This window comes from Mustela nigripes, chromosome 13, assembly GCF_022355385.1.
Source record: "Mustela nigripes isolate SB6536 chromosome 13, MUSNIG.SB6536, whole genome shotgun sequence".
NCBI classification, from domain to species: domain Eukaryota; kingdom Metazoa; phylum Chordata; class Mammalia; order Carnivora; family Mustelidae; genus Mustela; species Mustela nigripes.
The window spans coordinates 49152078-49176889 of NC_081569.1; the positions used below are offsets into that span (position 1 = coordinate 49152078).

General features: G+C 37.6%; 1 protein-coding gene across 12 annotated transcripts in view; it reads left to right on the forward strand.

Annotated features, from left to right (window-relative positions):
* Positions 1–24812, forward strand: part of HNRNPC (heterogeneous nuclear ribonucleoprotein C) — a 55624-nt gene that overhangs the window by 9475 nt on the left and 21337 nt on the right. For 9 of the 12 annotated variants that reach the window (XM_059372394.1, XM_059372392.1, XM_059372395.1 and 6 more), the window contains 3 exons: positions 17982–18259; positions 23715–23829; positions 24433–24480. In XM_059372394.1, coding sequence (XP_059228377.1) covers positions 18019–18259; positions 23715–23829; positions 24433–24480 — 404 coding nt within the window. In that variant the 5' untranslated portion in view covers positions 17982–18018. The remainder of the gene's footprint in view (positions 1–17981; positions 18260–23714; positions 23830–24432; positions 24481–24812) is intronic. The other 3 variants (XM_059372401.1, XM_059372403.1, XM_059372402.1) reach the window with 1 other exon arrangement.

Consider the following 24812-nt stretch of genomic DNA (forward strand, 5'->3'; position numbering starts at 1 on the left):
GAGCCCGATGCGGGACTCGATCCCAGGACCCTGAGACCATGACCTGAGCCGAAGGCAGCGGCCTAACCCACTGAGCCACCCAGGCGTCCCCAGATTTCAACTCTTAATCATATTAGATTGACTGTTCTTTACTTGACATAATGAAGTATTTTTGAAAAACAGATCCATTTGGGGTACAGTTACCCCTCCCCTGAAAAAAAGAAACTGCTTCTGATGATGATGACTTTTTTTTTTTTTTTTTTTTAAAGAGAGAGAGCGTGCAAGCAGGCAGAGGCAGAGAGAGAAGCAGGTTCCTTGCAGGAGCCCAATGCAGGGTTCCATCTCAGGACCCTGGGATCATGACCTCAGCCAAAGGCAGTGGCCCAACTGACTGAGCCACCCAGGTGTCCCTGGACTTCTAGGAAAAAAAAAATTTTTTTTTAAGATTTTATTTATTTATTTGACAGAGATCACAGGTAGGCAGAGAGAGAGAGAGGGAAGCAGGCTCCCCGCTGAGCAGAGAGCCCGATTTGGGACTTGATCCCAGGACCCTGAGATCATGACCTGAGCTGAATGCAGCGTCTTAACCCACTGAGCCACCCAGGCACGCTGGACTTCTATTTTTATTTAAAGACTATGCAACTAAATACCATCATTAAAATATTAAATATTTAGTTCTTAATCACTTTAAATGAAAATGATGGAGAGTGCAAAGTAGTAAATTAGATGCAGCTTTGTGGTATAATTTTATAAAATGTTTGGATGTGATATTTCAGGGAATAAACAGATTTTAAAGTGAGTTTTAGTTGAAGAAATAACTATTTGTGGTTTTAAAAAAAAATCCCAGTTTGCTCCTTGAAACCTTTTTTTTATATAGTTTTTAGGTTTTTGTTCTGTTTCTGGCTTATTCTTCCACTCTATTGGAGTACTCTTGTGTCCAGTCTTCCCATTTCTCTTTTTACTCAAACTCCCTGTGTTACTTTATTCGGTCAGATGATTTTCTATACCATCCAAGCTAATGATTCTCCTGCTTGCATCATCAGACTTAACTTTGAATGACATGCCAGTCTGTCTAGTTACCTAGCTGACTGCACCCCTGAATGTGAACTATATCAATTTAGAAGTCCCAGATGGGGCTCCTGCTGTTCTCAAACCAGTGTTGCCAGTTGCAATAATGAAACTCCAGTTTTTATGTCATAGAGTGAGACTTCGTTTAGCCATCCTTGTCTTTTTTTTTTCTCCTAGACCTCACCTTCGGGCTTGTATCCTGTCAGGGCTTCCTTTAAAATACAAGTATTGATCACACTGCCATGGTTTGGTCCAGTTTCAAGCTGCAGTTGTCTCGTGCATTACTGGGATAGGTTTAGGTTTCTTTTACCCCTTCCCACTGGTGTGTGGTAGCTAGACTGGTCCTGCTCAAATGTAATGTTGGAAAAATATACTGTTTAAGGATTTGCCGCTTGAAACTCAGTAGCTCCCTATTTTCAGTGTTAAAATTCACTGTGATGGGGAACCTGGGTGGCTCAGTGGGTTAAAGCCTCTGCCTTCTGGCTTGGGTCATGATCCCAGGGTCCTGAGATGGAGCCCCGCATTGGCCTCTCTGCTCAGCAGGGAGCTTGCTTTCTCTTCTCTCTCTCTCTGCCTGCCTCTCCCTACTTGTGATACATAATACATAAATCCTTTAAAAAAATTCATTGTGATTTTTAAAAATATCCTACATGGTTGGTTGTGCTTCTCCCTTACTAGTTGTATACATACAGTATATTTTGCTCTATCACATTAACTTATTGAGTCTTGAATGCCCTGTCTCAGAGCCTTCCTTAGAGTTTTCTTCCCCAAGACATTCCTAAGTTTAGGTTTCTCATTTCATTTAGGTTCTTAACTCAAAGATATGGCCTCACTGATGTTTTCCAAACTCACTTAGACCTTTAAGCTTCGCCATCCCCACTGGGTACTGTGGTCTTTTCTTTGGCACACATAGAAGTTTCTCATCTGTGTAAAGGTATAGGGAAATATTTTGAAGACACAGGTAAAACAATATTGTTAGGGTTGGAGGGAAACTTGCTCTGTGTGTGTGTGTGTGTGTGTGTGTGTGTTGAAAACAGCTCTAAGATAGGTTTGGCTGTGGTGGAAGGAATCAGGTTTTCATTTGAGAGCATAGGCTGTTGTGCTTCTTATGATGGGGCTATAGACAAAATTTGGAAGAACTTTATCTTTAAAAAAAAAAATTCTCTTGAGTATGCATGTATAGGCTTTCCAAAAAGTCATTTATACGGACAGCACATATATTCAAGTGGAAAAAATTTTTTTACTTCATATGAACATAACAAAATTAGTAGAAATCTGAACATTTAAATAGCTACATATATTACATTCTTGTACAGTATTTTACTTAAATAGAACTATTTTGGGCCCTTACGGTCTTCCCATTTTCCCCTTTCATACATAATTGTGAACAGTCTGACAAATAAAATTTTGTAGATTCCCTTAATTATTTTATTTTTAGATCTGTGTATATATTTGGTGCTGTTTTCATTTTATTGTGAAAAATTCCCAGAGGAGTGGAATTTCCATGAAATTGTCCAGCTTTAATGGTCTTTGGTAATCTTGTTCCATCCGTACCTGCATCTGTCCTCTCAGCTTTGTTATTGAAGCAAATCCTTTATATATTTCATCTCTAGATCATTCAGTATGTATTTTTGAAAGATAAGGACTTAGAAATAAAATCATTGTCAAAATATTTAAGACCCTAAAATACTACTGTGGGGGCTGAAAAAGGCATTCTCCAATTGTGTTTCATTTTTGTGGGATTATTCACAAGGATGATTGACTTTTGCTTACATGTTTTTTTGCTTGGTCCTTTCTGGATTTTGAGAAGTTCCTTTATTAGAAGTTTTGCTTTTTTAATTTGAAAGACTTGGCATGTTTATTCTCATTGGTGATAAAATTGAGGTCAGGGTAGCAAAAGATGGGATTCCTCTCTGTATATTTTACTGTTAATACTCAGACTTAGGTATAATCCTATGTTCTAGCTGCTTAGATCTGAGTGATGGAGAATGTTGTAAATTTAAGTTGGATTTTCTTATTAAAATAATTTCCTTACACAAATTAATTTCCTCTACTGGTTCAAGATCTTTTATTTATAATTCAGAAATGTAAAAAATCTATGGAAATTTTTTTTCATTAGTTTGACCATTTGGTGACAATCTTGATGTCAGTGGATGTGAGGTTATTTATAGTCTGTTACATTAAATGACTAATTATGCATATGATTAGAGAAATGCTAATATATTTTATTTGACAGCTGTGTGCTTTCCCAGATCCCACTGGGGTATAACACACAACAAAAAAGGCATAGTATTATCTTGGTAAATTAATTGTGTGAAAAATCCTGATTTTCCAAACCTATGTCTCCATGTAGACTTTAAAAAGCATATTTTGTTGGAACTCAAAGATAATTAAATCTTCTGTCAGTATTATTGACCTTTGCTATTCAGAATATGGTCGGTGCTCCAGCAGCAGCAGCAACAACATCATCATCATCATCATCATCATTATCATCATCTGGAAGCGTCATAGAAATACAGAATTTCAGTGCTCTCTTCTAGAACTGTGCTGGGTACAGTAAAGATAAACACAGGTCTAGACTACTTGCACTCCTTTTTTATCGCTTGCTCGTGATTTAGAAATTTTGATGGGCTTTGTGGCAAGAGTTTTTGGTGTTTGGGGGGAAAGTAGAGGATCATGGTGTGGCTCCATTTTGTGTAAATTTGAAATAATACAATGTAAAAAGTAACTATTTTATGTGTAAGATTTGAACTAATGAACTCCCCAAATTACAAATAAGGGTAAGAATCAACTAATTTCAGGGGCGCCTGGGTGGCTCAGTGGGTTGAGCCTCTGCCTTTGGCTCAGGTCATGATCCCAGAGTCCTGGGATCGAGTGGCATTGGGGGCTCTGATCGGCAGGGAGCCTGCTTCCTCTTCCCTCTTTCTCTCTCTGCCTGACATTCTGCTTACTTGGTCTGTCAAATAAATAAAATAAAATTATTTTAAAAATTATTTTAAAAAATTAAAATTATTTAAAAAAAAACTGGGCGCCTGGGTGGCTCAGTGGGTTAAGCCCCTGCCTTTGGCTCAGGTCATGATCTCGGGATCATGGAATCGAGTCCCGCATCGGGCTCTGCTCAGCAGGGAGCCTGCTTCCCTTCCTCTCTCTCTGCCTGCCTCTCTGCCTACTTGTGATTTCTCTCTGTCAAATAAATAAATAAAATCTTAAAAAAAAAACCTGATTTCAAACAGAATGGGTAAATGGTTATACCACTTAAGCTAGTCACTGAAATGCATCTGAAATAGATGTATTTTGAATTATCACAGCTCTTAGGGAAATGATACATCTCGTATAATAGGACCACTCTATTTTCGGTGGTAAATGATAGCTGAAGAGAGTAATATTTTAAAAACGTAATTTTGCAGGTCCGTGTAGATGAATTTCTGTATACCTTCCACCTAGATTGCCAGTTTCATTTTCTTTCATTCTTACTAAACCATTTGAAGGAAATTCTGATTTAAGACCCCTAAAACTTAAAAGCGTGAATCTGAAGAATAATGATCGTGCTTTTACCAGGGGTTTATACAAATTAAACTGGATTCTCATTCACAAAAGAATTATTAGTTAATACTAGAAATAGTAAGTTCTTCTTGTATCTTTTTATTTGCTATTTTTTTAAAGATTTTATATTTTATTTGACAGAGATCACAAGTAGGCAGAGCAACAGGCAGACGGGGGGAAGCAGGCTCCCCACCAAGCAGAGAGCCCGATGTGGGGCTGAATCCCAGGACCCTGAGATCATGAACTGAGCTGAAGGCAGAGGCTTAACCCACTGAGCCACCCAGGCCCCCTTCTTTTTACTTACTATTTTTATATATTGCATATGTTCTTGATGTTTTATATCCCAGCTGAGATTTATTGACCTTACTGTAGTAATTTTGAAATGTTGATCTTAATCCTTCCCCTGTGAAAAGGGGAAAGAATTTTTTTTAAGATGTTATTTGAGAGAGCATGAGCAAGTGAGGAGAACACAAGTGGGAGGAGGGGCTGGGGGGGGGGGAAGAGACGCATACTCCCTGCTGAGTAGGGAGTATCTCTCCCAGGGTCAAGATCTGAACCTAAGGCAGACCCTTAAATGACCGAGCCACCCCAGGTGCCCCATAAATATTTCTGATGCTTGTTTGATACTTGAAGATTTGGGGACCTCTTGTTTTAAAACGGCTTAAAATGTTCCCAAAGTAAATAGATGTTTGTCAAGGGGAGTTCTGTATAGAGGCTGCTCTGGTTAGGAATATGATAGGCTTATTTTCAACAACATGGATGGAACTAAACGGGTATTACACCGAGCGAAATAAGTCAGAGAAAGACAATTATCATATGATCTCTCTGATAGGAGAAATTTGAGAGACCAAGTGGGAGGTTTGGGGGGTAGGGAAGGAAAAAATGGAACAAGGTGGGATGGGGAGGGAGGCAAACCAAAAGAGACTCTTAGTCTCACAAAACAAACTGGGGGATGCTGGGAGAGGGTGGTTGGGTTATGGGCATTGGGGAGGATATGTGATAAGGTGAGTGCTGTGAAGTGTGTAAGCCTGACGTACCCCTGGGGCAAATAATCGCATGTTAATGAAAATAATTAAAAATTTAAAAATATGATGGGCTTCTAAAATGCTGGATTCTTTTTTAGATTTTATTTTTCCTTGTGACAGATTGTGAGAGAGCACAAGCAGAGGGAGAGGGAGTCCAGTGCGATGCAGGGCTGGATCCCAGAACTCTGGGGTCGTAACCTGAGCCAAAGACAGGCACTTAACCACCCAGGCACCACTTCCCCTTTTTAATTTTTATGTAATCTTCACGTGCAACAACCTCCAAGATCAAGAGTCATGTCCTCTACCAACCGAGGCAGCCAGCGGCCCCCTCCTCTTAAGTCTGATAGAACCCTCCGAAGCACACAAATAACATTTTTCTTTCTAAAAAAAAAATATTTTATTTATTTGACAAAGGTCGCAGTAGGCAGAGAGGCAGGTGGGGAGATGGGGAAGCAGGCTCCCTGCTGAGCAGAGAGCCCACTGCGGGGCTTGGTCCCAGCACCCTGAGATCATGACCTGAGCTGAAGGCAAAGGCTTAACCCTCCGAACCACCCAGGCACCCCAACAAATAACATTTTTAAATAATGACAGTTGATTATAAAGGTAGAGACTAGAGAATTGTATTTGTCGGGACTAACAATGAGAGACCCCAAATTTATGAAACACAATATCCAGCGGAAAATTGATCTAGAGATGCCCATTTTCTTGATTTTACGGTTTTTTGAATTGATCTGGTGGAAGGGAGGCACTCAACCTTTCCAACTTCTGTTTAGGGAGTTACAGAAATCTTTGCTGATCCTAGGCCAAGCGGTGTATCACAATCATTAAATCTCAAGGTAGCATTAAGCTATCTTTGCAAAATAAAATTATGAAAGCAGTATGGTTCTTGAAGAAAAATTGAGGAAAAAATACTTAAAAAAAAAAAACGTAAAAATACTACTGCATCCTGAGATAACTTACAGATAATTTAGGTAACAGTTGACAGTTTGAACTGTATGAGTCCACTTAGGTGGGTTTTTAAAGATAACAAATACAGTACTGTAAGTATATTTTCCTTATGATTTTAACAATTTCAATTTTTGTTGTTAAGAATGCAGTATATAATCTACAAAATATGTATTAAGTGTTACTGGTAAAGTTTCTGGGGAGTCAGGTGACATGTGGGTTTATTTTTGGCAGCACAGTGGGGAGGTTAGTGCCCACAGCTCCTTATGTTCAGGGGTCAGCTGTATACTATGTATGTTGCTTAAGATCTTGAACATCTCTCAGTGTCAGTACATTGTCATTTTAAAATAATTGTTGCTGCTTGTATTCATTTGGATTGATGAACTGAAGTTGATTTAGCCAGTCGCATATAAAAGTCCAATTATCTGTGGAAGTATGGTACCAATTCATAGAAATAATATGTAAAAATTACTATTTTAAAATGTTTATCCTTGTTTGGTAAGTGAAGTATGATAATTGGTTTAATTTGTATTTCTGTTAACAGTGATGTTGAATTTTTTAAAAAAATCTCTGGATCTTTAGTAGTATTTGTGAATAACCTGTATGCATCCTTGGCCCATTTTTTTGTTGGTATTTACCAGTACTAGTAAATGATATAGTAATAGCTGCAGCAGCAATACTTGATATGTGCCAGGTACCATTTCAGTGTTTTCTGTACTTCATTTATGCCTGTGAGACAAGTACTGTCAATGATACTCATTTTACAGTTGGAGTCTGTTTTTTGAAGGGATTGGCTTCCCAGAGGGTAGTGTACACTGTTCAGAGGGGTTGAGCTTAAAATTGAAACAAGTCTGCTTGACCCCAAAGTCTCAGCTCTTAAATCATTAGGTTGTATTACTATTTTCATGCATGTTTGTATACATTAAGAACTTGAATTGTGAGTATGTGTATTGCAGACATCAAGTGTTTTTTTGTTTTTGTCTTCCTTTTTTTTTTTCTTTTTAGTTTTTTGTTTTTGTACTTTAGTGTGGTGATGTGTTGAAAAAAAAATTTTTTTTAAAGATTTTTTATTTTACTTATTTGGCAGAGATCACAAGTAGGCAGAGAGGCAGGTGGGGGTGGGATGGGAGCAGGCTCCTCACTGAGCAGAGAACCCAATGTGGGGCTCAATCCTAGGACCCTGGGATCATGACCTGAGCTGAAGGCAGAGGCTTTAACCCACTGAGCCACCCAGGCGCCCTGAATTGTTATGTTCTATTTAGGAAGTTCGCATTAGTCACTATTTTAAGCAAAGTTTGGTCATGGTGGGTATGGCTTGAATTTGTGGGGGTAGGTATTTTCCTTTGAGGTTTAAAATTATTTTTTTCAAAGAGGCTTTACCTAAATTTTGTTTTGAAGGTTTTTGAGTTACTAACTAAGGTCCTGCTCAGGACTAAACCAGAGTAGAGCTTTTCAGTAGAGAGGAAATACGCAAAAGGACTTACCAGTTGGGACTGACTTTGTTGGTTGTCATTGTTTGAAACTAGTACATAACATGAAAAAATTTTTGAAGGAAAATTGTGTTAAACTTTTTAAAATGATGAGGTCAAGACTCAGTATGGTGAACAAATCAGTGAAGAATACATAATTGTAAGGTTGTTAATAAAATACTTAAAATAAAATTTGAAACTTCAGGCTGGAGCTAGGTAGAGGATGAAATGGTATTTGAAATGTAAAGCTCTTTACTAAATGTAAAGAAAACTAACAAAGTTGTCCCAATATGGGAAGTTAGCATTATTTTAATAAATGTTAAGAATTAGGGGGTGTACTTAGTGAATTCTGCATGTGTTAACAATGCAAAAGTTACCAGAAACAGTAGCATCTGAATAGCATCCAGAGTGTGTTCCATTCTTGAAAGAGCAATCAAATTTGGACTGGTCCTATGTTCAAAGGGACATTGACAGATTAAATTATATTTGTTACAAGGCACCAGTTTTATTTTCATGGAAGGTGGTGAGGATAGGGAGTAGTTTGAATAAGATCATTTTAGGTTACAGAAAACTAATTTTAATGGTATTTGGCATTGAAGGAGAGAACTAAAGAAATTCATTAAAAGGCAGTTAAGTTTTAGAATTGAACAACATGATTTCCTTCATTTTGGTGGCAGTTCTCAAGAGACTAAATTATTATTTTTTAAAGATTTTATTTATTTGACAGACATACACAGTGATAGAAGGAACACAAATAGTGGGAGACAAGAAGCAGACTTCTTGTGGAGCAGGGAGCCTGATGATGGGCTCTATACCACAACCCTAGGATCATGACCTGCTCCAAAGGCATATGCTTTCAATGACTGAGCCATCCAGGCGCCCCAAGAGGCTAGATTATTAGTGAGCAAGGATGTTGTAAGGGGATTTTAACATCCTTGGAAGAACTGCAGGGTGGTTGAACTATATGATTTGGTTTTTCCCTCTTTAAAGATTCTGGGAATTTTTTTTTTTTTTAAGATTTTATTTGTTTATTTAAAGACCTTCACTTAAAAATTTTTGTCGGGGTGCCTGGGTGGCTTAGTGGGTTAAAGCCTCTGCCTTGGCTCGGGTCTGGGATTGAGCCCCGCATTGAGCCCTGCATCAGGCTCTCTGCTCATTGGGGGAGCCTGCTTCCTCCTCTCTCTCTCTGCCTGCCTCTGCCTACTTGTGATCCCTCTCTCTGTGTCAGATAAATAAAACCTTAAAAAAAATTTTTTTTTGTCATTATATTACCCATTTATACTTGGTTAGGAACAGTCTTCTATAAAAATGCTTATTAAGGGATCCTTGAAGGAAATACATATGTAAAACTATTTTTCTTGAGCACTATTTAATATTTTGGTGTTTTGGTTCATTTCTATCTTAAACCTATACACCTATATTTTTGATGAATTTTTAGCAGTATGGAGCCTACCATATATAGTTTTAGAGTGTATTGTAAACATTCTTCACTTAGTTTTCTACAATATGTTTTAAGTGGCTATGTAGTGTTTTTTATTAAAAGGGATTTACAGAGCTTACAGATGCTCAAGAGTTTTCAATTCCAAACATAGGATAACCTGAAATTTAACATTACCAATTGCTAAATGCAAGTACGTAGGCCCAGCCGTTGTTTGGCACTTTTTAAGAATTTTCAAAGGAACCTAGAGAAATATGTACTGGTTTACGTCTTGTTTGTTTACTTAGTTATAGTAGTGGGAGTGCCGTATTTTTTCACCCCATGGGATGATCATTCTTAAATTAGCAAATCTGATAGAAAATACTACATTCTGGGAATTTCTTAAAATGTGAGACCTGGTGTACATCTTTTTTCTGTTTGTTGTTATAGGAGCTTTAAAAAACTTTGGAACAGGTAATACTACATATGTAAAATAAACCATCCATGTTCCAGCCTTGTTCTGGTAGCTGCTGTGTAGATTGCTATGTTTGCTCTCCATATGATGGTGGTTTGTTTTGTTTTGCCCTTGAATAGTTTTAGGCATGATATTTCACTTAAGAACTTGAAGATGCCTGCATCTCCTTTAAGAAAAAAGATAATCTATTTTAACGAAATTACCAAGCCAGTGAAAATTAGTAACACTGATTCAATATTCTCGTGTATACAGTCCATAATAAAATACCCTGTCACCAAAAATGTTTGCAGTCAGTTCAGTCAAGGTTCAGTGGTTCACCCATTGCTTTCTTAATTTAGAAAAGGTTTCTACTTTGTATGTATTTCCCTATGTGCAGGTTCAGATATTTACCAAGGATATTGCACAGGTGATGTGTTTTTCTTATTTTTGTCACAGGAGGCATGTAATGTCAGATCAGTTGGTTTAAGTGGTGGCATTTATTTTCCATTTCAAAAGCACATTTTTTATAATCCGTATTTTGGGTAATTTGAGATCATATAAATCTTGTTTTCTACCCCTTTTGGGCAGAAAAGCTTTATACTTTTTTCTAGTGATTTTAGCGTACATCGACAGTTACCTGAATTACTATATTTCTCTTATTTTTTAAATTACTTTTTTATTTTTAAAGATTTTATTATTTGACAGACGCAGCAAGAGTGGGAACACAAGCAGGGGGGATGGGAGAGGGAGAAGCAGGCTTCCCACTGAGCAGGGAGTCAAATGTGGGGCTCCATCCAAGGACCCTGGGATCACAACCTGAGCTGAAGACAGACACTGAACGACTGAGCCACCCAGGGGCCCCTGTCTAAATTATTCCTTAAATTAAAATTTTTCGTGTCTATGATCTATTTGTTCTGCATTTCCTGACCATTTTTTCCTGTTCATATTTGTTGGGGCATTTGCATGTTTTCTGTTGTTCAGGTTTGGCAACTGTATATGTAAGTTTTTACTTAAGTTTTGATCCATCTATAATTTATTTTGGTTATTGAATTATATTTTTTGAGAGTTTCTTTGGTTTTTAATAGTTACGGGCTACCATTTATTTAATTACTTATTTTTCTCTGTAATTTGTAGTATCTTGAATATTCTCTTAGTTTTAATTCTTAGGCATAACAGTTGGAATAGCTTATCAAAAAAAATGACCAGCTTTGTGGGAACCTTGTTCAGTTGGCTAAGTGTCTTGACTCTTGATCTCACCTCAGGTCTTGATCTTGGGATCATTAATTCAAGGCCTGTGTTGGGCTCCATGCTGGGTATGGAACCTAAGTAGAAGAACAAATAAGTAAAAATAAAAGGGGCCCACTTAGGTTTTTGTGTCCTGAAAAGGTCCTTAAAAGTACCAACATAAGCTATTTAATCAGTGTTAGTATTCTTGACCTTGAGATTATACCTGTTTTGAAGAAAAAAAGTTCTGGGGGTGGAGCAGATTAAAGTACACTGTTGTTTTTGCAGGCACATGGACAGTTCATTGTTAGCCAGAGGGAAATAATTGATGGAATGCACTAAAGATAAACATAGGTAGAGAACAAATGAGGGCCAGATAGAGTAAAGTGAATGTAAATGGGCAAAATAGGAACTTAAGTTTGTTAAAGACAAATAACTTAGTTCAGATGACGATGCTTTAAGTAGAAGGGGAATTTTATAGTATCCAAAAAGTACTGAGAAACGTTGAGAGGCAGTATGAAATAGAAAAACTTGGACTCTAGATTTAGTTATCTTTTTTAAAAAATTGCCAACTCGTTGCTGCCATCTAGTGATATTTTGCTTTTCTGTATTCACAGAAAGTTGGGAAGTAACAGTCATTTGATAGTTGCATTTGATTCAGATTGAATGTATAGGCTAGTTAAGGGGTAGAAATAAAAATTCTGAGGTAGTTTTCTGTGTTTTCTTGTCTGAGGCAGGTTATTTCCCTTGTTTTCTATTAGTATGATTTTGACATTTCATAAGCTATACAGATGTTGTGTTTGAATTTTTTCTTTCTGGGTTAATAGATAATGTGATATGAGTAAGTATAACTGTGAGTAGCCTAGGTGAATAGGCTGAGCAGGTAGAGCATTGGCTGAAATTTCAGTAGAAACATCTTGGGTGTACTACCTATTTTCTCTGATGGGTTTTTTGTTTGTAGTAAATGTGCCTAAATATAATGAACACAGTCTGAATAGTGGCACTGTGTTGTCAAATACTTCATCTTTTCAGTCAGTTTCCACTAAAGGTGGAGTTAAACTGCCCTGCAGATAAAGGCAAGGAAGCTAAATGCTTAATTCTAGTTATAAGTTGATTTTGGCCCCATTAAAACGTAGTTTTGGACTATTTCAGTTCTGTACCACTCGTAATTATAGTGCAATTTGCCTCTCCCACCTTACTGCACCTTTTCCCAGCAGAATTTACGTGAGATTTAATGCTGACTTAAGAGAAACGGAGTACTTGTTACAGTTTCTAACCTTTTAGCTAGATTGAAAATCCAAGATAGGTTTGTCTCAAGAGGGCAAAGAATCAGGATAGCATGATCTTCAGAATGAACAGTTAAAAATAAAATTTTGAGAGGTTTGCTTGCATTCTGAGCAGATGCAGATTTTGTTTTATTTATTTGTTGGTTTTAGGATATAAATAGAATGTCAGAAATGGAAATAGAAACATTTCTTTAAAAAAAAATAACCTGTCAGAATGCAGAATGAACAAGCAGAGTGAGAAGTAGGCTCCCTGCTGAGCAAGGAGCCCACTGTGGGATTTAATTCCAGGTGAAGGCACTTAACCACCTCAACCACGCAGGCACCCTGAAAATCTCTTGGTTTTATTGCTTTAACATAAAGTCTGTGATTAGATGCATAGATCCTTTGGTCTAATATGGCAATAAAGGTAACTGAGTATTCTTAGTTTTGATTCGTTAACCAGATAAGACATGCCTTAGCGATCCTTTGATGGTAAAAATCACGGGATAAGGGGCGCATGGGTGGCTTAGTTAGGCGTCCAGCTGTTTAGTTCAGTTCAAATCTTGATGTCAGGGTTATGAGTTCATGCCCCATGTTTTTTTAAAAAGGTGGGATGGAAATATATGTATATATAAATATAAATATAAAATACATAACCTGTGTCCGTATGTACCCAGGGACTACAGTTTTGAGTGCTACCACCCAAAGAACCTTAAGGAAAATGTTGATATCATTCCATTTTAACATTTTCATTTTATTTTGTTCAAATTCTGCTTTTCTGGAAACCAGATCCACTTGATCATCCGTAGTTAATTGGAAGCACAGTTTCCATGGAACATAACATTTCAGAAATCTACCCCCCCTTTTTTTTTTAAGATTTATAGAGGGTTTTTTGTTTTATTTTTGAGAGAGAGAGAGAATGAGTTGGAGAGGGCCAGTGGGAGAGGGAGAGACAATTTCTAGTAGACTGAACACCCAGTGTGGAGCCAGACATGGGGCTGGATTCCACAATCCTGAGAACATGACCTGAGCTGAAATCAGAGTCGGAAGCCTAACTGACTGAGCCACCCATGTGCCCCAGAAATTTACTCTCTTGATATTATTCTTTGAAACCAATTTTAGGAAAGAAATTTTTTTTATTCTGTGTACTTTTCTTTACTTGGATGTTTAAAAAGAATGAATTTGACATTTTTTTCCCCCTTAGGGAATCTGATTGGCTCAGTTGGTAGAAAAGGCAACTTGATCTCTGGGCTGAGTTGAGGTCCCACATTGGGTATAGAGATTACGTATACTACGTAACTAAACTACATAAACCTTTAGAAAAGGGTTTTTCTATTAACACCTGAAACTATAACACTATATATTAACTGGAATTAACAAAAACTTTAAAAAACATTTTCTCTGAGAAAACTTTAAAAAGGATGTGACTGGACTAATTTCATCTGTGAGGAAATTAAGAATTTGTCTGTTGTAGAGACAGCTTGCTTATACATGCACAGGGAGAGAAGGAAGAGAGAGAATCCCAAGCACACTCCCCCTAAGCGCTGAGTTAGGGAAGTCGATCCCACAAGATCCACAAGGTCATGACCAGAGCTGAAACTAAGAGTCAAGACACTCAACCAGGGACGCCTGGGTGGCTCAGTTGGTTAAGCAGCTGCCTTCGGCTCAGGTCGTGATCCCGGCGTCCTGGGATCGAGTCCCACATCAGGCTCCTTGTTCCGCAGGGAGCCTGCTTCTCCCTCTGCCTCTGCCTTCCACTCTGTCTGCCTGTGCTCGCTCTCACTCGCTCTCTCTCTGACAAATAAATAAATAAAATCTTTAAAAAAAAAAAAAAAAAAAAAGACACTCAACCAACTGAGCCACCCAGGCACCCACTGACTTAAAACATTTGATCACAATTCCCACATTATTGAAAGTGATTTGCAGGTATTTATTTTTTTATATAGTAATCTTTACTCATAACCTGGAGCTCAGACTCACAGCCCTGAGATTCAAGAGTCATACGTTCTTACTGAGGCAGCTGGGTGCCCCTAAAGTGATTTATGGATCAAGACTGCAGTTGCTGGTAATAAGAATACCAAATTGTTAAAAATTAAAAATGAGTTTAGAATGTAATGTGCTGCAGAGCTATGTAAGGTAAAAAGCAAAAAATAAAAGTGTGTGGAGTATGAAATTGTGGAAAATCCAGACTGGAAACTTCAGGACAAATACCCTGTATTCTTCAAGCAATAAATTCGAATTTAAGGGGGTGCCTAGGTGGCTCAGTTGGTTAAGTGTCTGCCTTCGGCTCAGGTGATGATTCCGGGGGTTCTTGGATGGAGCCCCACATCTGACTCCCTGCTCAGCAGGGAGTTGTCTTCTGCCCCTCGCACCCACTCGCGCTCTCACACAAAAAAATTTTTTAAAGTGGTGACTACAACGAATAGTAGTAACTTCGGGGGGTGGAAAGGTTTAAAGAATGGAATGCTGCACATGGGGCTCTGAGTTAGTTTTGAGATTGTGGAGACTAAGCCACTCTGGCATCTTGAGACATTTTTGTTACAGTACCTTGTACTCATGCATTCTTGCAGCAGGGAAATACCCTTCCGGTTTCAACTGCTTTTCTTAAAATTGGCTCCCTTGGCTTTCCACTAAATGGGTATTTGGGGATTCTTCCATTTCTAGGTCTTTCTGGTTCTCCTGCAGTGGTAGATAACCATGCATATGTGGGCTATTGGCTTCCCTTTACCAGCTTGCTTTATGGCATTTTGATTGGGGTACCTGGGCACCCAAGTTTATCTAGTTTCTTTTATATGGGGATTCAGAAAGGTTGAAAAACTATGATGATGTTGTTTTGTTCTAGGAAATCTAGGGGTTCCCCTCTGCTTTAGTTTCTTTGCATTTTTGGATACTGACATTTTATATCCACCCCCACCCCCAAACAGATTTCAGAGGTAGGGTGAAATGTGACCTGAGTTCATTTGGTTATTTGTAAAATTTTGGGAAATACATTCCCTCTTCAATAGTTTTTTTTTTTTTTTTAATGTTTTTTCTTTAAGATTTTATTTATTTATTTGTCAGAGAGAGAGCACAGGCAGACAGAGTGGCAGAGGGAGAAGCAGGCTTCCCACAGAACAAGGAGCCCGATGTGGGACTCGATCCCAGGACGTCGGGATCATGACCTGAGCCGAAGGCAGCCGCTCAACCAACTGAGCCACCCAGGCGTCCCTTCAATAGTTTTTTTAAACAATGGTATCATTAGAGTGTAAACTGTGAGGAATCGTGCTCTTCATGTTTTTCCTCTGAAGTAGCCTTGGTACCTAGTACTTACCAGATACTCAGTAAATGTCCAGTGGAAAAAATGTATTAATTTGTAGTAATTTATTCTTTAGAAGATGTGTTCCTTGGAACAGGATTAATGGACCTTTGTGGGTTCACTTGTCTTTACTGTTGCTCATACCTTGATTAAATCCTTAGTATGTGCATTAAATCCTTTAGCCAAGCTTTTGAGGTTGAGGTCATTATTACTTTTCTGTTAACAACTCAGGATTCTTGTAGCAAATTTAGTAACCACATACAATTGGAGAAAATAGATAAAATTATATACTTAAATTTGGAGATGGCAATCATCGTTAGCACCTTTTTACTTGTGTATCTGGATGTTTCTTTATCAGCCTTTTCAAATGTGGAGTTCCATGGGTTTTAATCCTTAATATCCTCAGGCATTCTTTTTATGTAATCAAGTGTCTAGTTCTAGATTGGTTCTAGCTATGTGTACCACCTTTGTAAAAAGTGAGAAAATAACCATTTAAATCGACTTCTTTGGTTCCAAGGAGTATATTTGAAGGGGACATTATTGTCAGTTTGTTCTACAGTCTTGTTCAGTATGCTGATGGCATGTAGAAAGAACCATTCTTTCCCCAGCAGGTAATTGTTAATTAAATCTAGGAAGATTTTTCCTTTTAGTTACTGTTATTTACTATAATGTGTAGAACATGTTTATTTTTTGTGAAAATAATTGTAGAAAACTGGCTTGAGTTCTCCCTTCTTACATTAATAGCAAACCTTAATAACCAGCAGTAATATTTGAAACCACTAAGTCCTTTCGTAGGTTTCTGTTTTTGGTGTTCTGAGGAGGCTTTCTGGGACTCAGAGTTGAAAGAGTGTTGGTGACTCTGTGCCATTGTTTGGTAAATTCTTACTGCTTAGTCTAAGAAAAATTAACTGTTGCTTATAAAGCTGTAATTCAGAAACCAAAATCAAGTAAAGACTTTCTTAATTTTAGAAAGGCTAGGAGGGAAAAGCGGTTGTTACAGCTTTAAAAATCAGTACTACTTGTGAAATGAGTAGTATTTTAAGGATCAGAATATTAGTGATCTATATAAATTATCTTATGCTACCTGTTTTGTTGCACACATATATGCATATATAGAAGATATTTTTATGTAATCCATGAACTAGTTTGTCATTCTTCCGGGGATTGGAAAAATAACATGCTAATACTCATCTGATGTGAGTTTCAAAGGAATGAATGGAAAATAAATTAATCTTAAGAATGGTCCTCTGAATCTAATGTGGGACCATCTTAAACTGTTTTAAGTTTGGTAGTTGGAGTGGGAAGGGGCAGCAGATACAAACCCTAAAAGAATGTCAAAATGTTTCTACTTGAAAAAACCTAAGGTGATAGAACATGAATCTCCTTGTAATTATAATGTGACTGAACCTTCATATACCTTTTTTTTTTTTTTTTTAAAGATAATTTTTGTTTTGAAACAGTCTGAGGAAAGTGGTACTCTTTCTAGTTCTCCTGGCCCTCTCTTGATTCATGCAGTGTTATACGTGCTAGTTTTATCATCATCACCATCTAGTATTACAAATATCCCAGCTGTATTTTCAAGATCATCACATAAAAAGCAGATCGAGTCATTGCATTCTATAAAATGATGTATTGTTACTTAAGATATCTCTGGCGTATTATGAATCATTTAATGTACCTGGAAATAAAGATTTCCAGAGTGAATGATTTGGGTCTATATATTGCCTTAGTATAATAAAGTTAATTATATTTGAAGGGGAAAGGGTCTGTTGCCCACATTTATCTAGCTAAAGAATGGTTTGTGGGCAGAGTTTTGTATATTTTTGGAATAGGTGAGACTCATTTTAATAATAGCAATGTGTAAGAAGATGGAGTTCTTGATAGATGGCAGGAAATGGTTAGGAAATTTATGAGAAGTTGATAGTAAAAGAGTTTAAGGTATTCTAATTTACTTGAGGGCTTAAGAACAGAGAGGGCTCACTTGAAATGAATAATGCCCTTAATTGTGTTGCTAGTTGTCTTTGAAGAGCACGCCCCCGCCCCCAACCCTTGGTCCCTTGAAATGATAATCTGGCACTGCTGGAATAGACTAGGGAAGGTGGAACTGAATTTGTATAAGGGTGCATATATTCAGGAGCTCTCCTCTCTAAAATAGTAATACACTTTCCTCTGTGAGAGCCGATTAAGTTGACTGATACTCTAGTCACAGTGTTCAAAATAAAGAGTAGAAAGTTTTATCAAGGAGTATTTTGTTTCTAATCTCTTTTTTTAACCTGAATACTTTTTTTTCCATCCAGTTTTTCAGCTTTGTGAAGAACCTTAACATCAAAGAAAATGGCCAGCAATGTCACCAACAAGACAGATCCTCGCTCCATGAACTCCCGTGTATTCATTGGGAATCTCAATACTCTTGTGGTCAAGAAATCTGATGTGGAGGCGATCTTTTCAAAATACGGCAAAATTGTGGGTTGCTCTGTTCATAAGGGCTTTGCCTTTGTTCAGTACGTTAATGAGAGAAATGCCCGGGCTGCTGTGGCAGGAGAGGATGGCAGAATGATTGCTGGCCAGGTTTTAGGTAAGATCTGGGTTGGATTTCTTCGTTGACTGTTTAATTCAGATAAGAGTTTTTCTGTTCATGCTTCTGTTTTTCTCCCTTTCCATTAAGCTAAGTTGAAAAAAATGTTTATAGTTCTAATTGGTTAAATAAGGATTTTACTCCTTTCTGTATAGCAGAGACTGGGTAACCAATTGGTGGTCTCGAGTTAGGTCAGGAGAATAGGAATGACATTACATAAGGTATAGTGGCTGCCCTAAATAGCTGTCCTCTTGCTCACAGTAGAAGGGGCAAAGGCAATATGGCTTAGTCACTCATGGGCTGTGGAGTCAGATTGCTTGGCACAACTGTGTTTTTTGGCAGTCTGCATAACTTGGCTGAGCCTTCTCATCTGTTAAAATGGAGGTATAGTATGTCACTCTATTACCTGTTCTCCATGCCCACCTCCAGAAATTTTATTTATTTGGCAGAGAGATGTAGGGAGAGTGGGAGAGGGGGAAGCAGGTTTTGTGTGGAACAGGAAGCCCAATGCTGGCTCCTCCATCCCAGGACCCTAGGATCATGACCAATGCTGAAGGCAGACACTTAAACCACTGAGCCACCCAGGCACCTTCAGTCTGTTATCTGCTCTTACCTAAGATAATACTGTTATTTTGGTGTTACCAAGAATTTGGATTAATTAGGATGTTTCATGAGAAGCTTCTAGTGTAAGTCTAGCATGTCACGCTCAATAAAAGATGCTTAGTGTTACGTATGTTTTAGCATTAGCAGTACCAGCTGGTTTTCTTTTTTGGTCTTAGTTACACCAGTTAGGGGTCTCCTGATCTACCATGTTCAGATATTTGAGAATGAGGTCTGAGCTTAGAGTACAAAAGATGTTCCTGAAGATTGTAGAATTTAATCTCCATGAATAATTTTGACTGCTAAGATTTGCTGTCAGAATCATAGTTAATTTTATATAGCTTATCTTTTTTTTAAGATTTTATTTATTTATTTGACAGAGATCACAAGTAGGCAGAGACAGAGGGCCTGATGTGAGGCTTGATCCCAGGAGCCCGAGATAATGACCTGAGCCGAAAGCAGAGGCTCTAACCCACTGAGCCACCCAGGCGCCCCGTTGTTGTTTTTCTTTTTCTTTTTTTAAAATGCATAGTGTTCAACTTGAATCCCACCTTAAATGTTTTATTTTCTACCTGGCTTTCTCTTCAGGATGCTGTGAATTTTTTTCCCCTTAAGTGTTTCCATGTTGGTGTTTACTTACAGTACTACACAGAACTTAAGCATTTCATGATTGTAGCATTTAATAAATACTTCCTACATAACATGATTTATTGTAAAGTTTCAGCTGTTTCTGTTTTTGTTTTTAAATAAGTGACAGCTCCATTCTTGGAGTAAACAGCATTATTCTTAATACCAGGAGCAGCTCTCTTTTTTAAAAGATGTTATTTTAAAGTTTTAGTTTTTAATTTTTTTATTTGACACAGCACGAGAAGGGGGAGCAGCAGGGAGAAGTAGGCTTCCAGCTGAGCAGGGAGCCAGATTTAGGGCTCCATTCCAGGACCTTGGGATCATGATCTGAGTTGAAGACAGACGCTTATTAACCGACTCACCCAGGCACCTTCTTTTTTTATTTTAGAGAAGTGTGGGGCTGGAGAGAAAAGGGGAAAATCTGAAGTAGACTCCTCCCCTGAGCACAGAGCAGATGGCCTTTGGGGCTTCATCTTACAACCCTGAGATCATAACCTGAGCCAAAAACGGTAGTTGGATGCTTAACCAACTGAGCCACCCAGGTGCTCCTTGACAGCTTTTTAGACGATTTTGAGTGTTTGGTTACTGTTTCTCAGTGGCTCTATTTGTAAATAGCTCTCATTCTGGAATAAAAGTATTGTGTAATTTGTAAACACTTCTTCCCTTAAATGCTAACTATTTTTAAAAATCCCAACCATACTGGATAGGGATGGAAAAATACTGGAAGTTAAAGAACCTTGTAATCCTTGACATTGAAGATTCATGGAACAGTTGTAATTGGAGAATACTTAAGAAATTTTCATACCTATTTGTCCTATATCCAAAGTACAAGAAAACACATGTATGAAACTTTGGCATCTGTAAAATGGCTGCGTTATAAAATGAAGTCAAGAGTTTTTCATGATACTTTTTTTTTAACTGTCATGGAAATTTACTAACACAAAAGTAGAGAAATTTAATGAATTTGTAAGTACATCTCACCTTGTTAAATACCAGTATTTAATCATGTTTTCATCTATTTTATTGGTTTTCTTTTAAATTTCATTAGAATAATTCTAAGACTTCATATATCCAGCAGATAAGAACTTTTAAGAAAATGTAAACCACACTGCTCTTATCACATAAAGAAACTCACAATAATTCCTTAATACCATCAAATATTCAATCCATGTTTAGATTTCTTTATTATTTCAGACTTTTTTTTTTAATAACTTGCTTTATTCAGATCAAGATCCAGTCCATGCCTACATATGCATTTGATTAATTGCCCCTTAGATGTCTTGAAGTCTTGAGTTTCCCCATACCTTCCTCTCCTGTTTAAAAAATTTGTGACCTTTAATTTGTTACTGATTTGATTATTTGTGGTATCATTTAATTTGTTCTTCTCTACCTCTGTTTTGTGTAATACTGCCAGATCTAGAGCACTGTCCGATAGAAATGAAAATGTGTATACTTCACAAACACATCTGAATTCAGGCTTGTGGCTAGCAGCTCACTATATTGGACGTGCAGATCTAGAAGCTTGATTTAATTCAGATTCCATTTATTTTTGGTGAAAACATTATGTGAATAATGTTAACGTATTTTATATTGTATCACACCTTAACATGGTTGCCCATTTTTAGTACTGTTAAGGATAATTTGTGGGTTCAGGTTTTACATCTTGATCCATCTGTGATAAAGTTTGTCATCAATTTTCCACCTTATTGGTGATCATCCATTGATGATCATTGATGAGGTATTTTATAATGGGTCGCAAAAGAGTAGATTTCAAATTTCCTTCTGCTTAACTTTTCTGAAATGAACAACTCATTAATATTTGCTTTTTCTGAAATACCATTCATGTTGGAAAGATCAGATAAATTTTTTTCAAAAACTCTGCAGTAGGGACACATGGGTGGCTCAGTGGGTTAAAAAGCCTCTGCCTTCACTTCAGGTCATGATCCCGGGGTCCTGGGATCGAGCCCTGCATTGGGCTCTCTGCTCAGCATGGTTTATTGAGCGATAGCAAAGCGATAGTACAAAGCTCCCAAGGAGGGAAGGGACCCTGAAGAGGTTGCCTGAGTGTGGGTTTTTCTGTTTGTTTGTGTAGTTCTACAAGCTCTATACCCAACATTGGTCTTGAACTCAAAACCCCTAGCTCAAGAGTCATGCTGTTCAGACTGAGCCAGACAGGTGCCCCCATAATGTTAATATTTCTAATAATTTAAATTGGTGTGTGTTAATACATTACATATCCTTCTTTAGAGCTCAGAATATTTCATCTGTGGCCAGTGTATCTTGTGTCCTTGAGACCTTAGTTTTTTGGGTTTTTTTTTTTTTTTTAAGATTTTATTTATTTGACAGATCACAAGTAGGCAGAGAGGCAGGTACGGGTGGAGAGCAGGCTCCCAACCAAGTAGAGAACCCGATGCAGGGCTCGATCCCAGGACCCTGAGATAATGACCAGAGCTGAAGGCAGAACCCCAACCCACTGAGCCACCCATGCTCCCCAAGATCTTAGTTTTATAATAATTTCATTGCATCCTTGCTTTCTGGCATCACAAGATATTCTGGGTCTTCTGATGCATTTCTTGACCTAAATCTGTTTGCCACTTAATAAAATAATGGGAATTACCTAGAAGCCACAGTCTGTATACCAGGGAGTGTTCATTACTGAATTTTAATAGTTTTTGTCTAGTTTTAGTAAGCAGAAGAGGAAGCACTTTTTTTTAGGAAAACAAAAGTTTTACACATGCTTAGTTCCACAGTTTCAAAATAACCATGCCTGTTTGTTTTTTTACAAAAATTAAGATTACTAAGTACTTTTTTAGATTGAGATTTTTTATTAGTATATATACTATTCTGGATATTGACTCAGTACTACAGTTTACTACACATGGAATAATTCTGTAAGATTGTGTAATCAGGGCACTTAGGTGGCTCAGTGGTTAAGCATCTGCCTTTGGCCCAGGATCCTGGGATCCAGTCAGGCATCTGGAAAAAAAAAGCAGGAGTCTGCTTTTCCCTCTCCCTACTTCCTGCTCATTCTCTGTCTCTTGAACAGATAAATAAATTATCTTCAGGAAAAGGTGGAGAGAGGTTGTATAATCAACTTGGTATATAATCTCATTCTGTTTTTATTTTAGAATTGCGTTGTTTTGTTTTGTTTTTTAAGAGAAGGAGGTAGAGGTGGGGAAAACTGCTTGGAACCTACTCAGATAAAAACAAGTCAACTGTAAAGGCAAGGTTGTTCTTAACATTAGGTGCTAGAAATTGGAAATGAATTTAGTGAACCAGAAACTCTTCAGATTCTTCATTAATGTAATGATGTTCAGCAGGTAGTGTACTAAAAGTCTTTTTCAGTTGGTCACTTGATGAACTAAGTTTTGAAGAGCTGGTTTTTGACAGATGGACTCTTGTTAGAATAAGGAAGAGATCATGAATTCTTTGTTTGGTAGGCAGTGAGTCGTAGGACCATAGCTGGCCATGTTGGAATAGGTGTTTTTAAAATTACGTTTATGGAACCTAGGACTTTTTCCTTTGTTCCCTTAATTCCCCTTTCTTGGTTTGTGTGTGTGTGTGTGTGTGTGTGTGTGTGTGTGTGTATGCACACAAATGTGTATGGAAAAGTTGTTGAGCAGTTGGCTGAATAGTATTCATCTAAACTATTCAACTTTTTAAAAAAAAATTTATTTATTTGGTAGAGATCACAAGTAGGCAGAGAGAGAGGAAGGGAAACAAGCAGGCTCCCTGATGAACAGAGAGCCCGACGCGGGGCTCAGTCCCAGGACCCCGGGATGACCTGAGCCAAAGGCAGAGGTTTTAACCCACTGAGCCACCCAGGCACCCCTATTCAACTTTTACAGCTGATCCTATTTATAAGGAGAAGGAAAATTCACCTTTGGGGATAATTTAAGGGTATCCTACTCATAATAATTCGTGAATTGCTATGTATTTTATATCTCATTCCTAATATATGCTCTTAGTAGTGAGAGTTCCATTTTATTGGGAACCAGGTATCCTGGGAACAGGTATCCTGTTACAAGAACAGAATAAAGGATTGAAAAATTAAGTCCTAGCCTTGTAAAAATTCATGATCCCTTTTTACATAAGAAAAGATGGGACATCATGTTCAGTCTTTCTTGATTTATATACTTCTTACTCATCTTAAAACTGTAATTTAAGATGCTACACTACCCCTACAGGGATGTCGTTAAAGGTTTTGTGTTTATTTTTGTTTTTTCAGATATTAATCTGGCTGCAGAGCCAAAAGTGAACCGAGGAAAAGCAGGTGTGAAACGATCTGCAGCGGAGATGTACGGGTCAGTACCAGAACACCCTTCTCCGTCCCCTCTACTCAGGTCCGGAACTTTATTATTTATAACTGCATTGTGTCCATCAGTGGGCATCTTCTCTATCTGTTTTCTGGATGTGGGGAGGGTTAACTATAGTATGTTTTATCTGTATAAAAATGATGCTTTATTAATTTCGTATTAGTATACCTCCTTTTCGCCCATTTCCCAGAGAATTGTTAGAATTCCCTGAGATTTTTTTATTTACTAAAGAGCAGTTTGGTATTTTTAACATACAGTGAAATTTTTGGAGAGGAGTTGTTTAGTTTGTAAGAAGCTGGGAAATACGAAAGGGAAGGGGACAATAGCATAAGAATATTTGGTTTACTGTTGTACTTTTCAGTGTTCTTATATTAGTGTTATGTTTTATGTTTGAATTGTAGCAGATTTGTGCCTAAATTGGCAAATTAGCTGCTGCATGTCCAGTGGCTTCTAAGATTATTGGAATTTTAGTCATTTGTTGCTTAAATGATTGGGAATTATTCCATGCTAATCTCTGATCTATTTGTTATGGTTGGTTTTGCATGGTTTTTTGTTTTTGTTTTTCCCATCTGCTATTGTGAATTTACATCAGCAGCTCCAAATTAATCCTCTTTGGTATTTATTTTTCAGCTCCTCTTTTGACTTGGACTATGACTTTCAACGAGATTATTATGACAGGTATGTTAAAGGTGTTTTGTCTTGTCTAACCATTTATTTTTTTCTGATTTGTAATGAACAACAAAGATGTTTTTGAGGTACCCCCTTTGTAAACATAATAGAAAATCCACCCTGCAAATGGTCAGGGGTAGACTAGGGTGGGTGACATTTCTGTTGATTTCAGAGAGTCAGTTTATATATGGTCAGGGCATACGGGAACACATCTGGTATTTTGTTTGCATGTGTATGCCAACTAAAAGTAAGGACTGACTTGTCAGATGATAAAATAGGACTTAAGTAGCATTTCCATGTTCTCATTTTATTTCCTTACTGCATACTTGGCCACTGGGCTT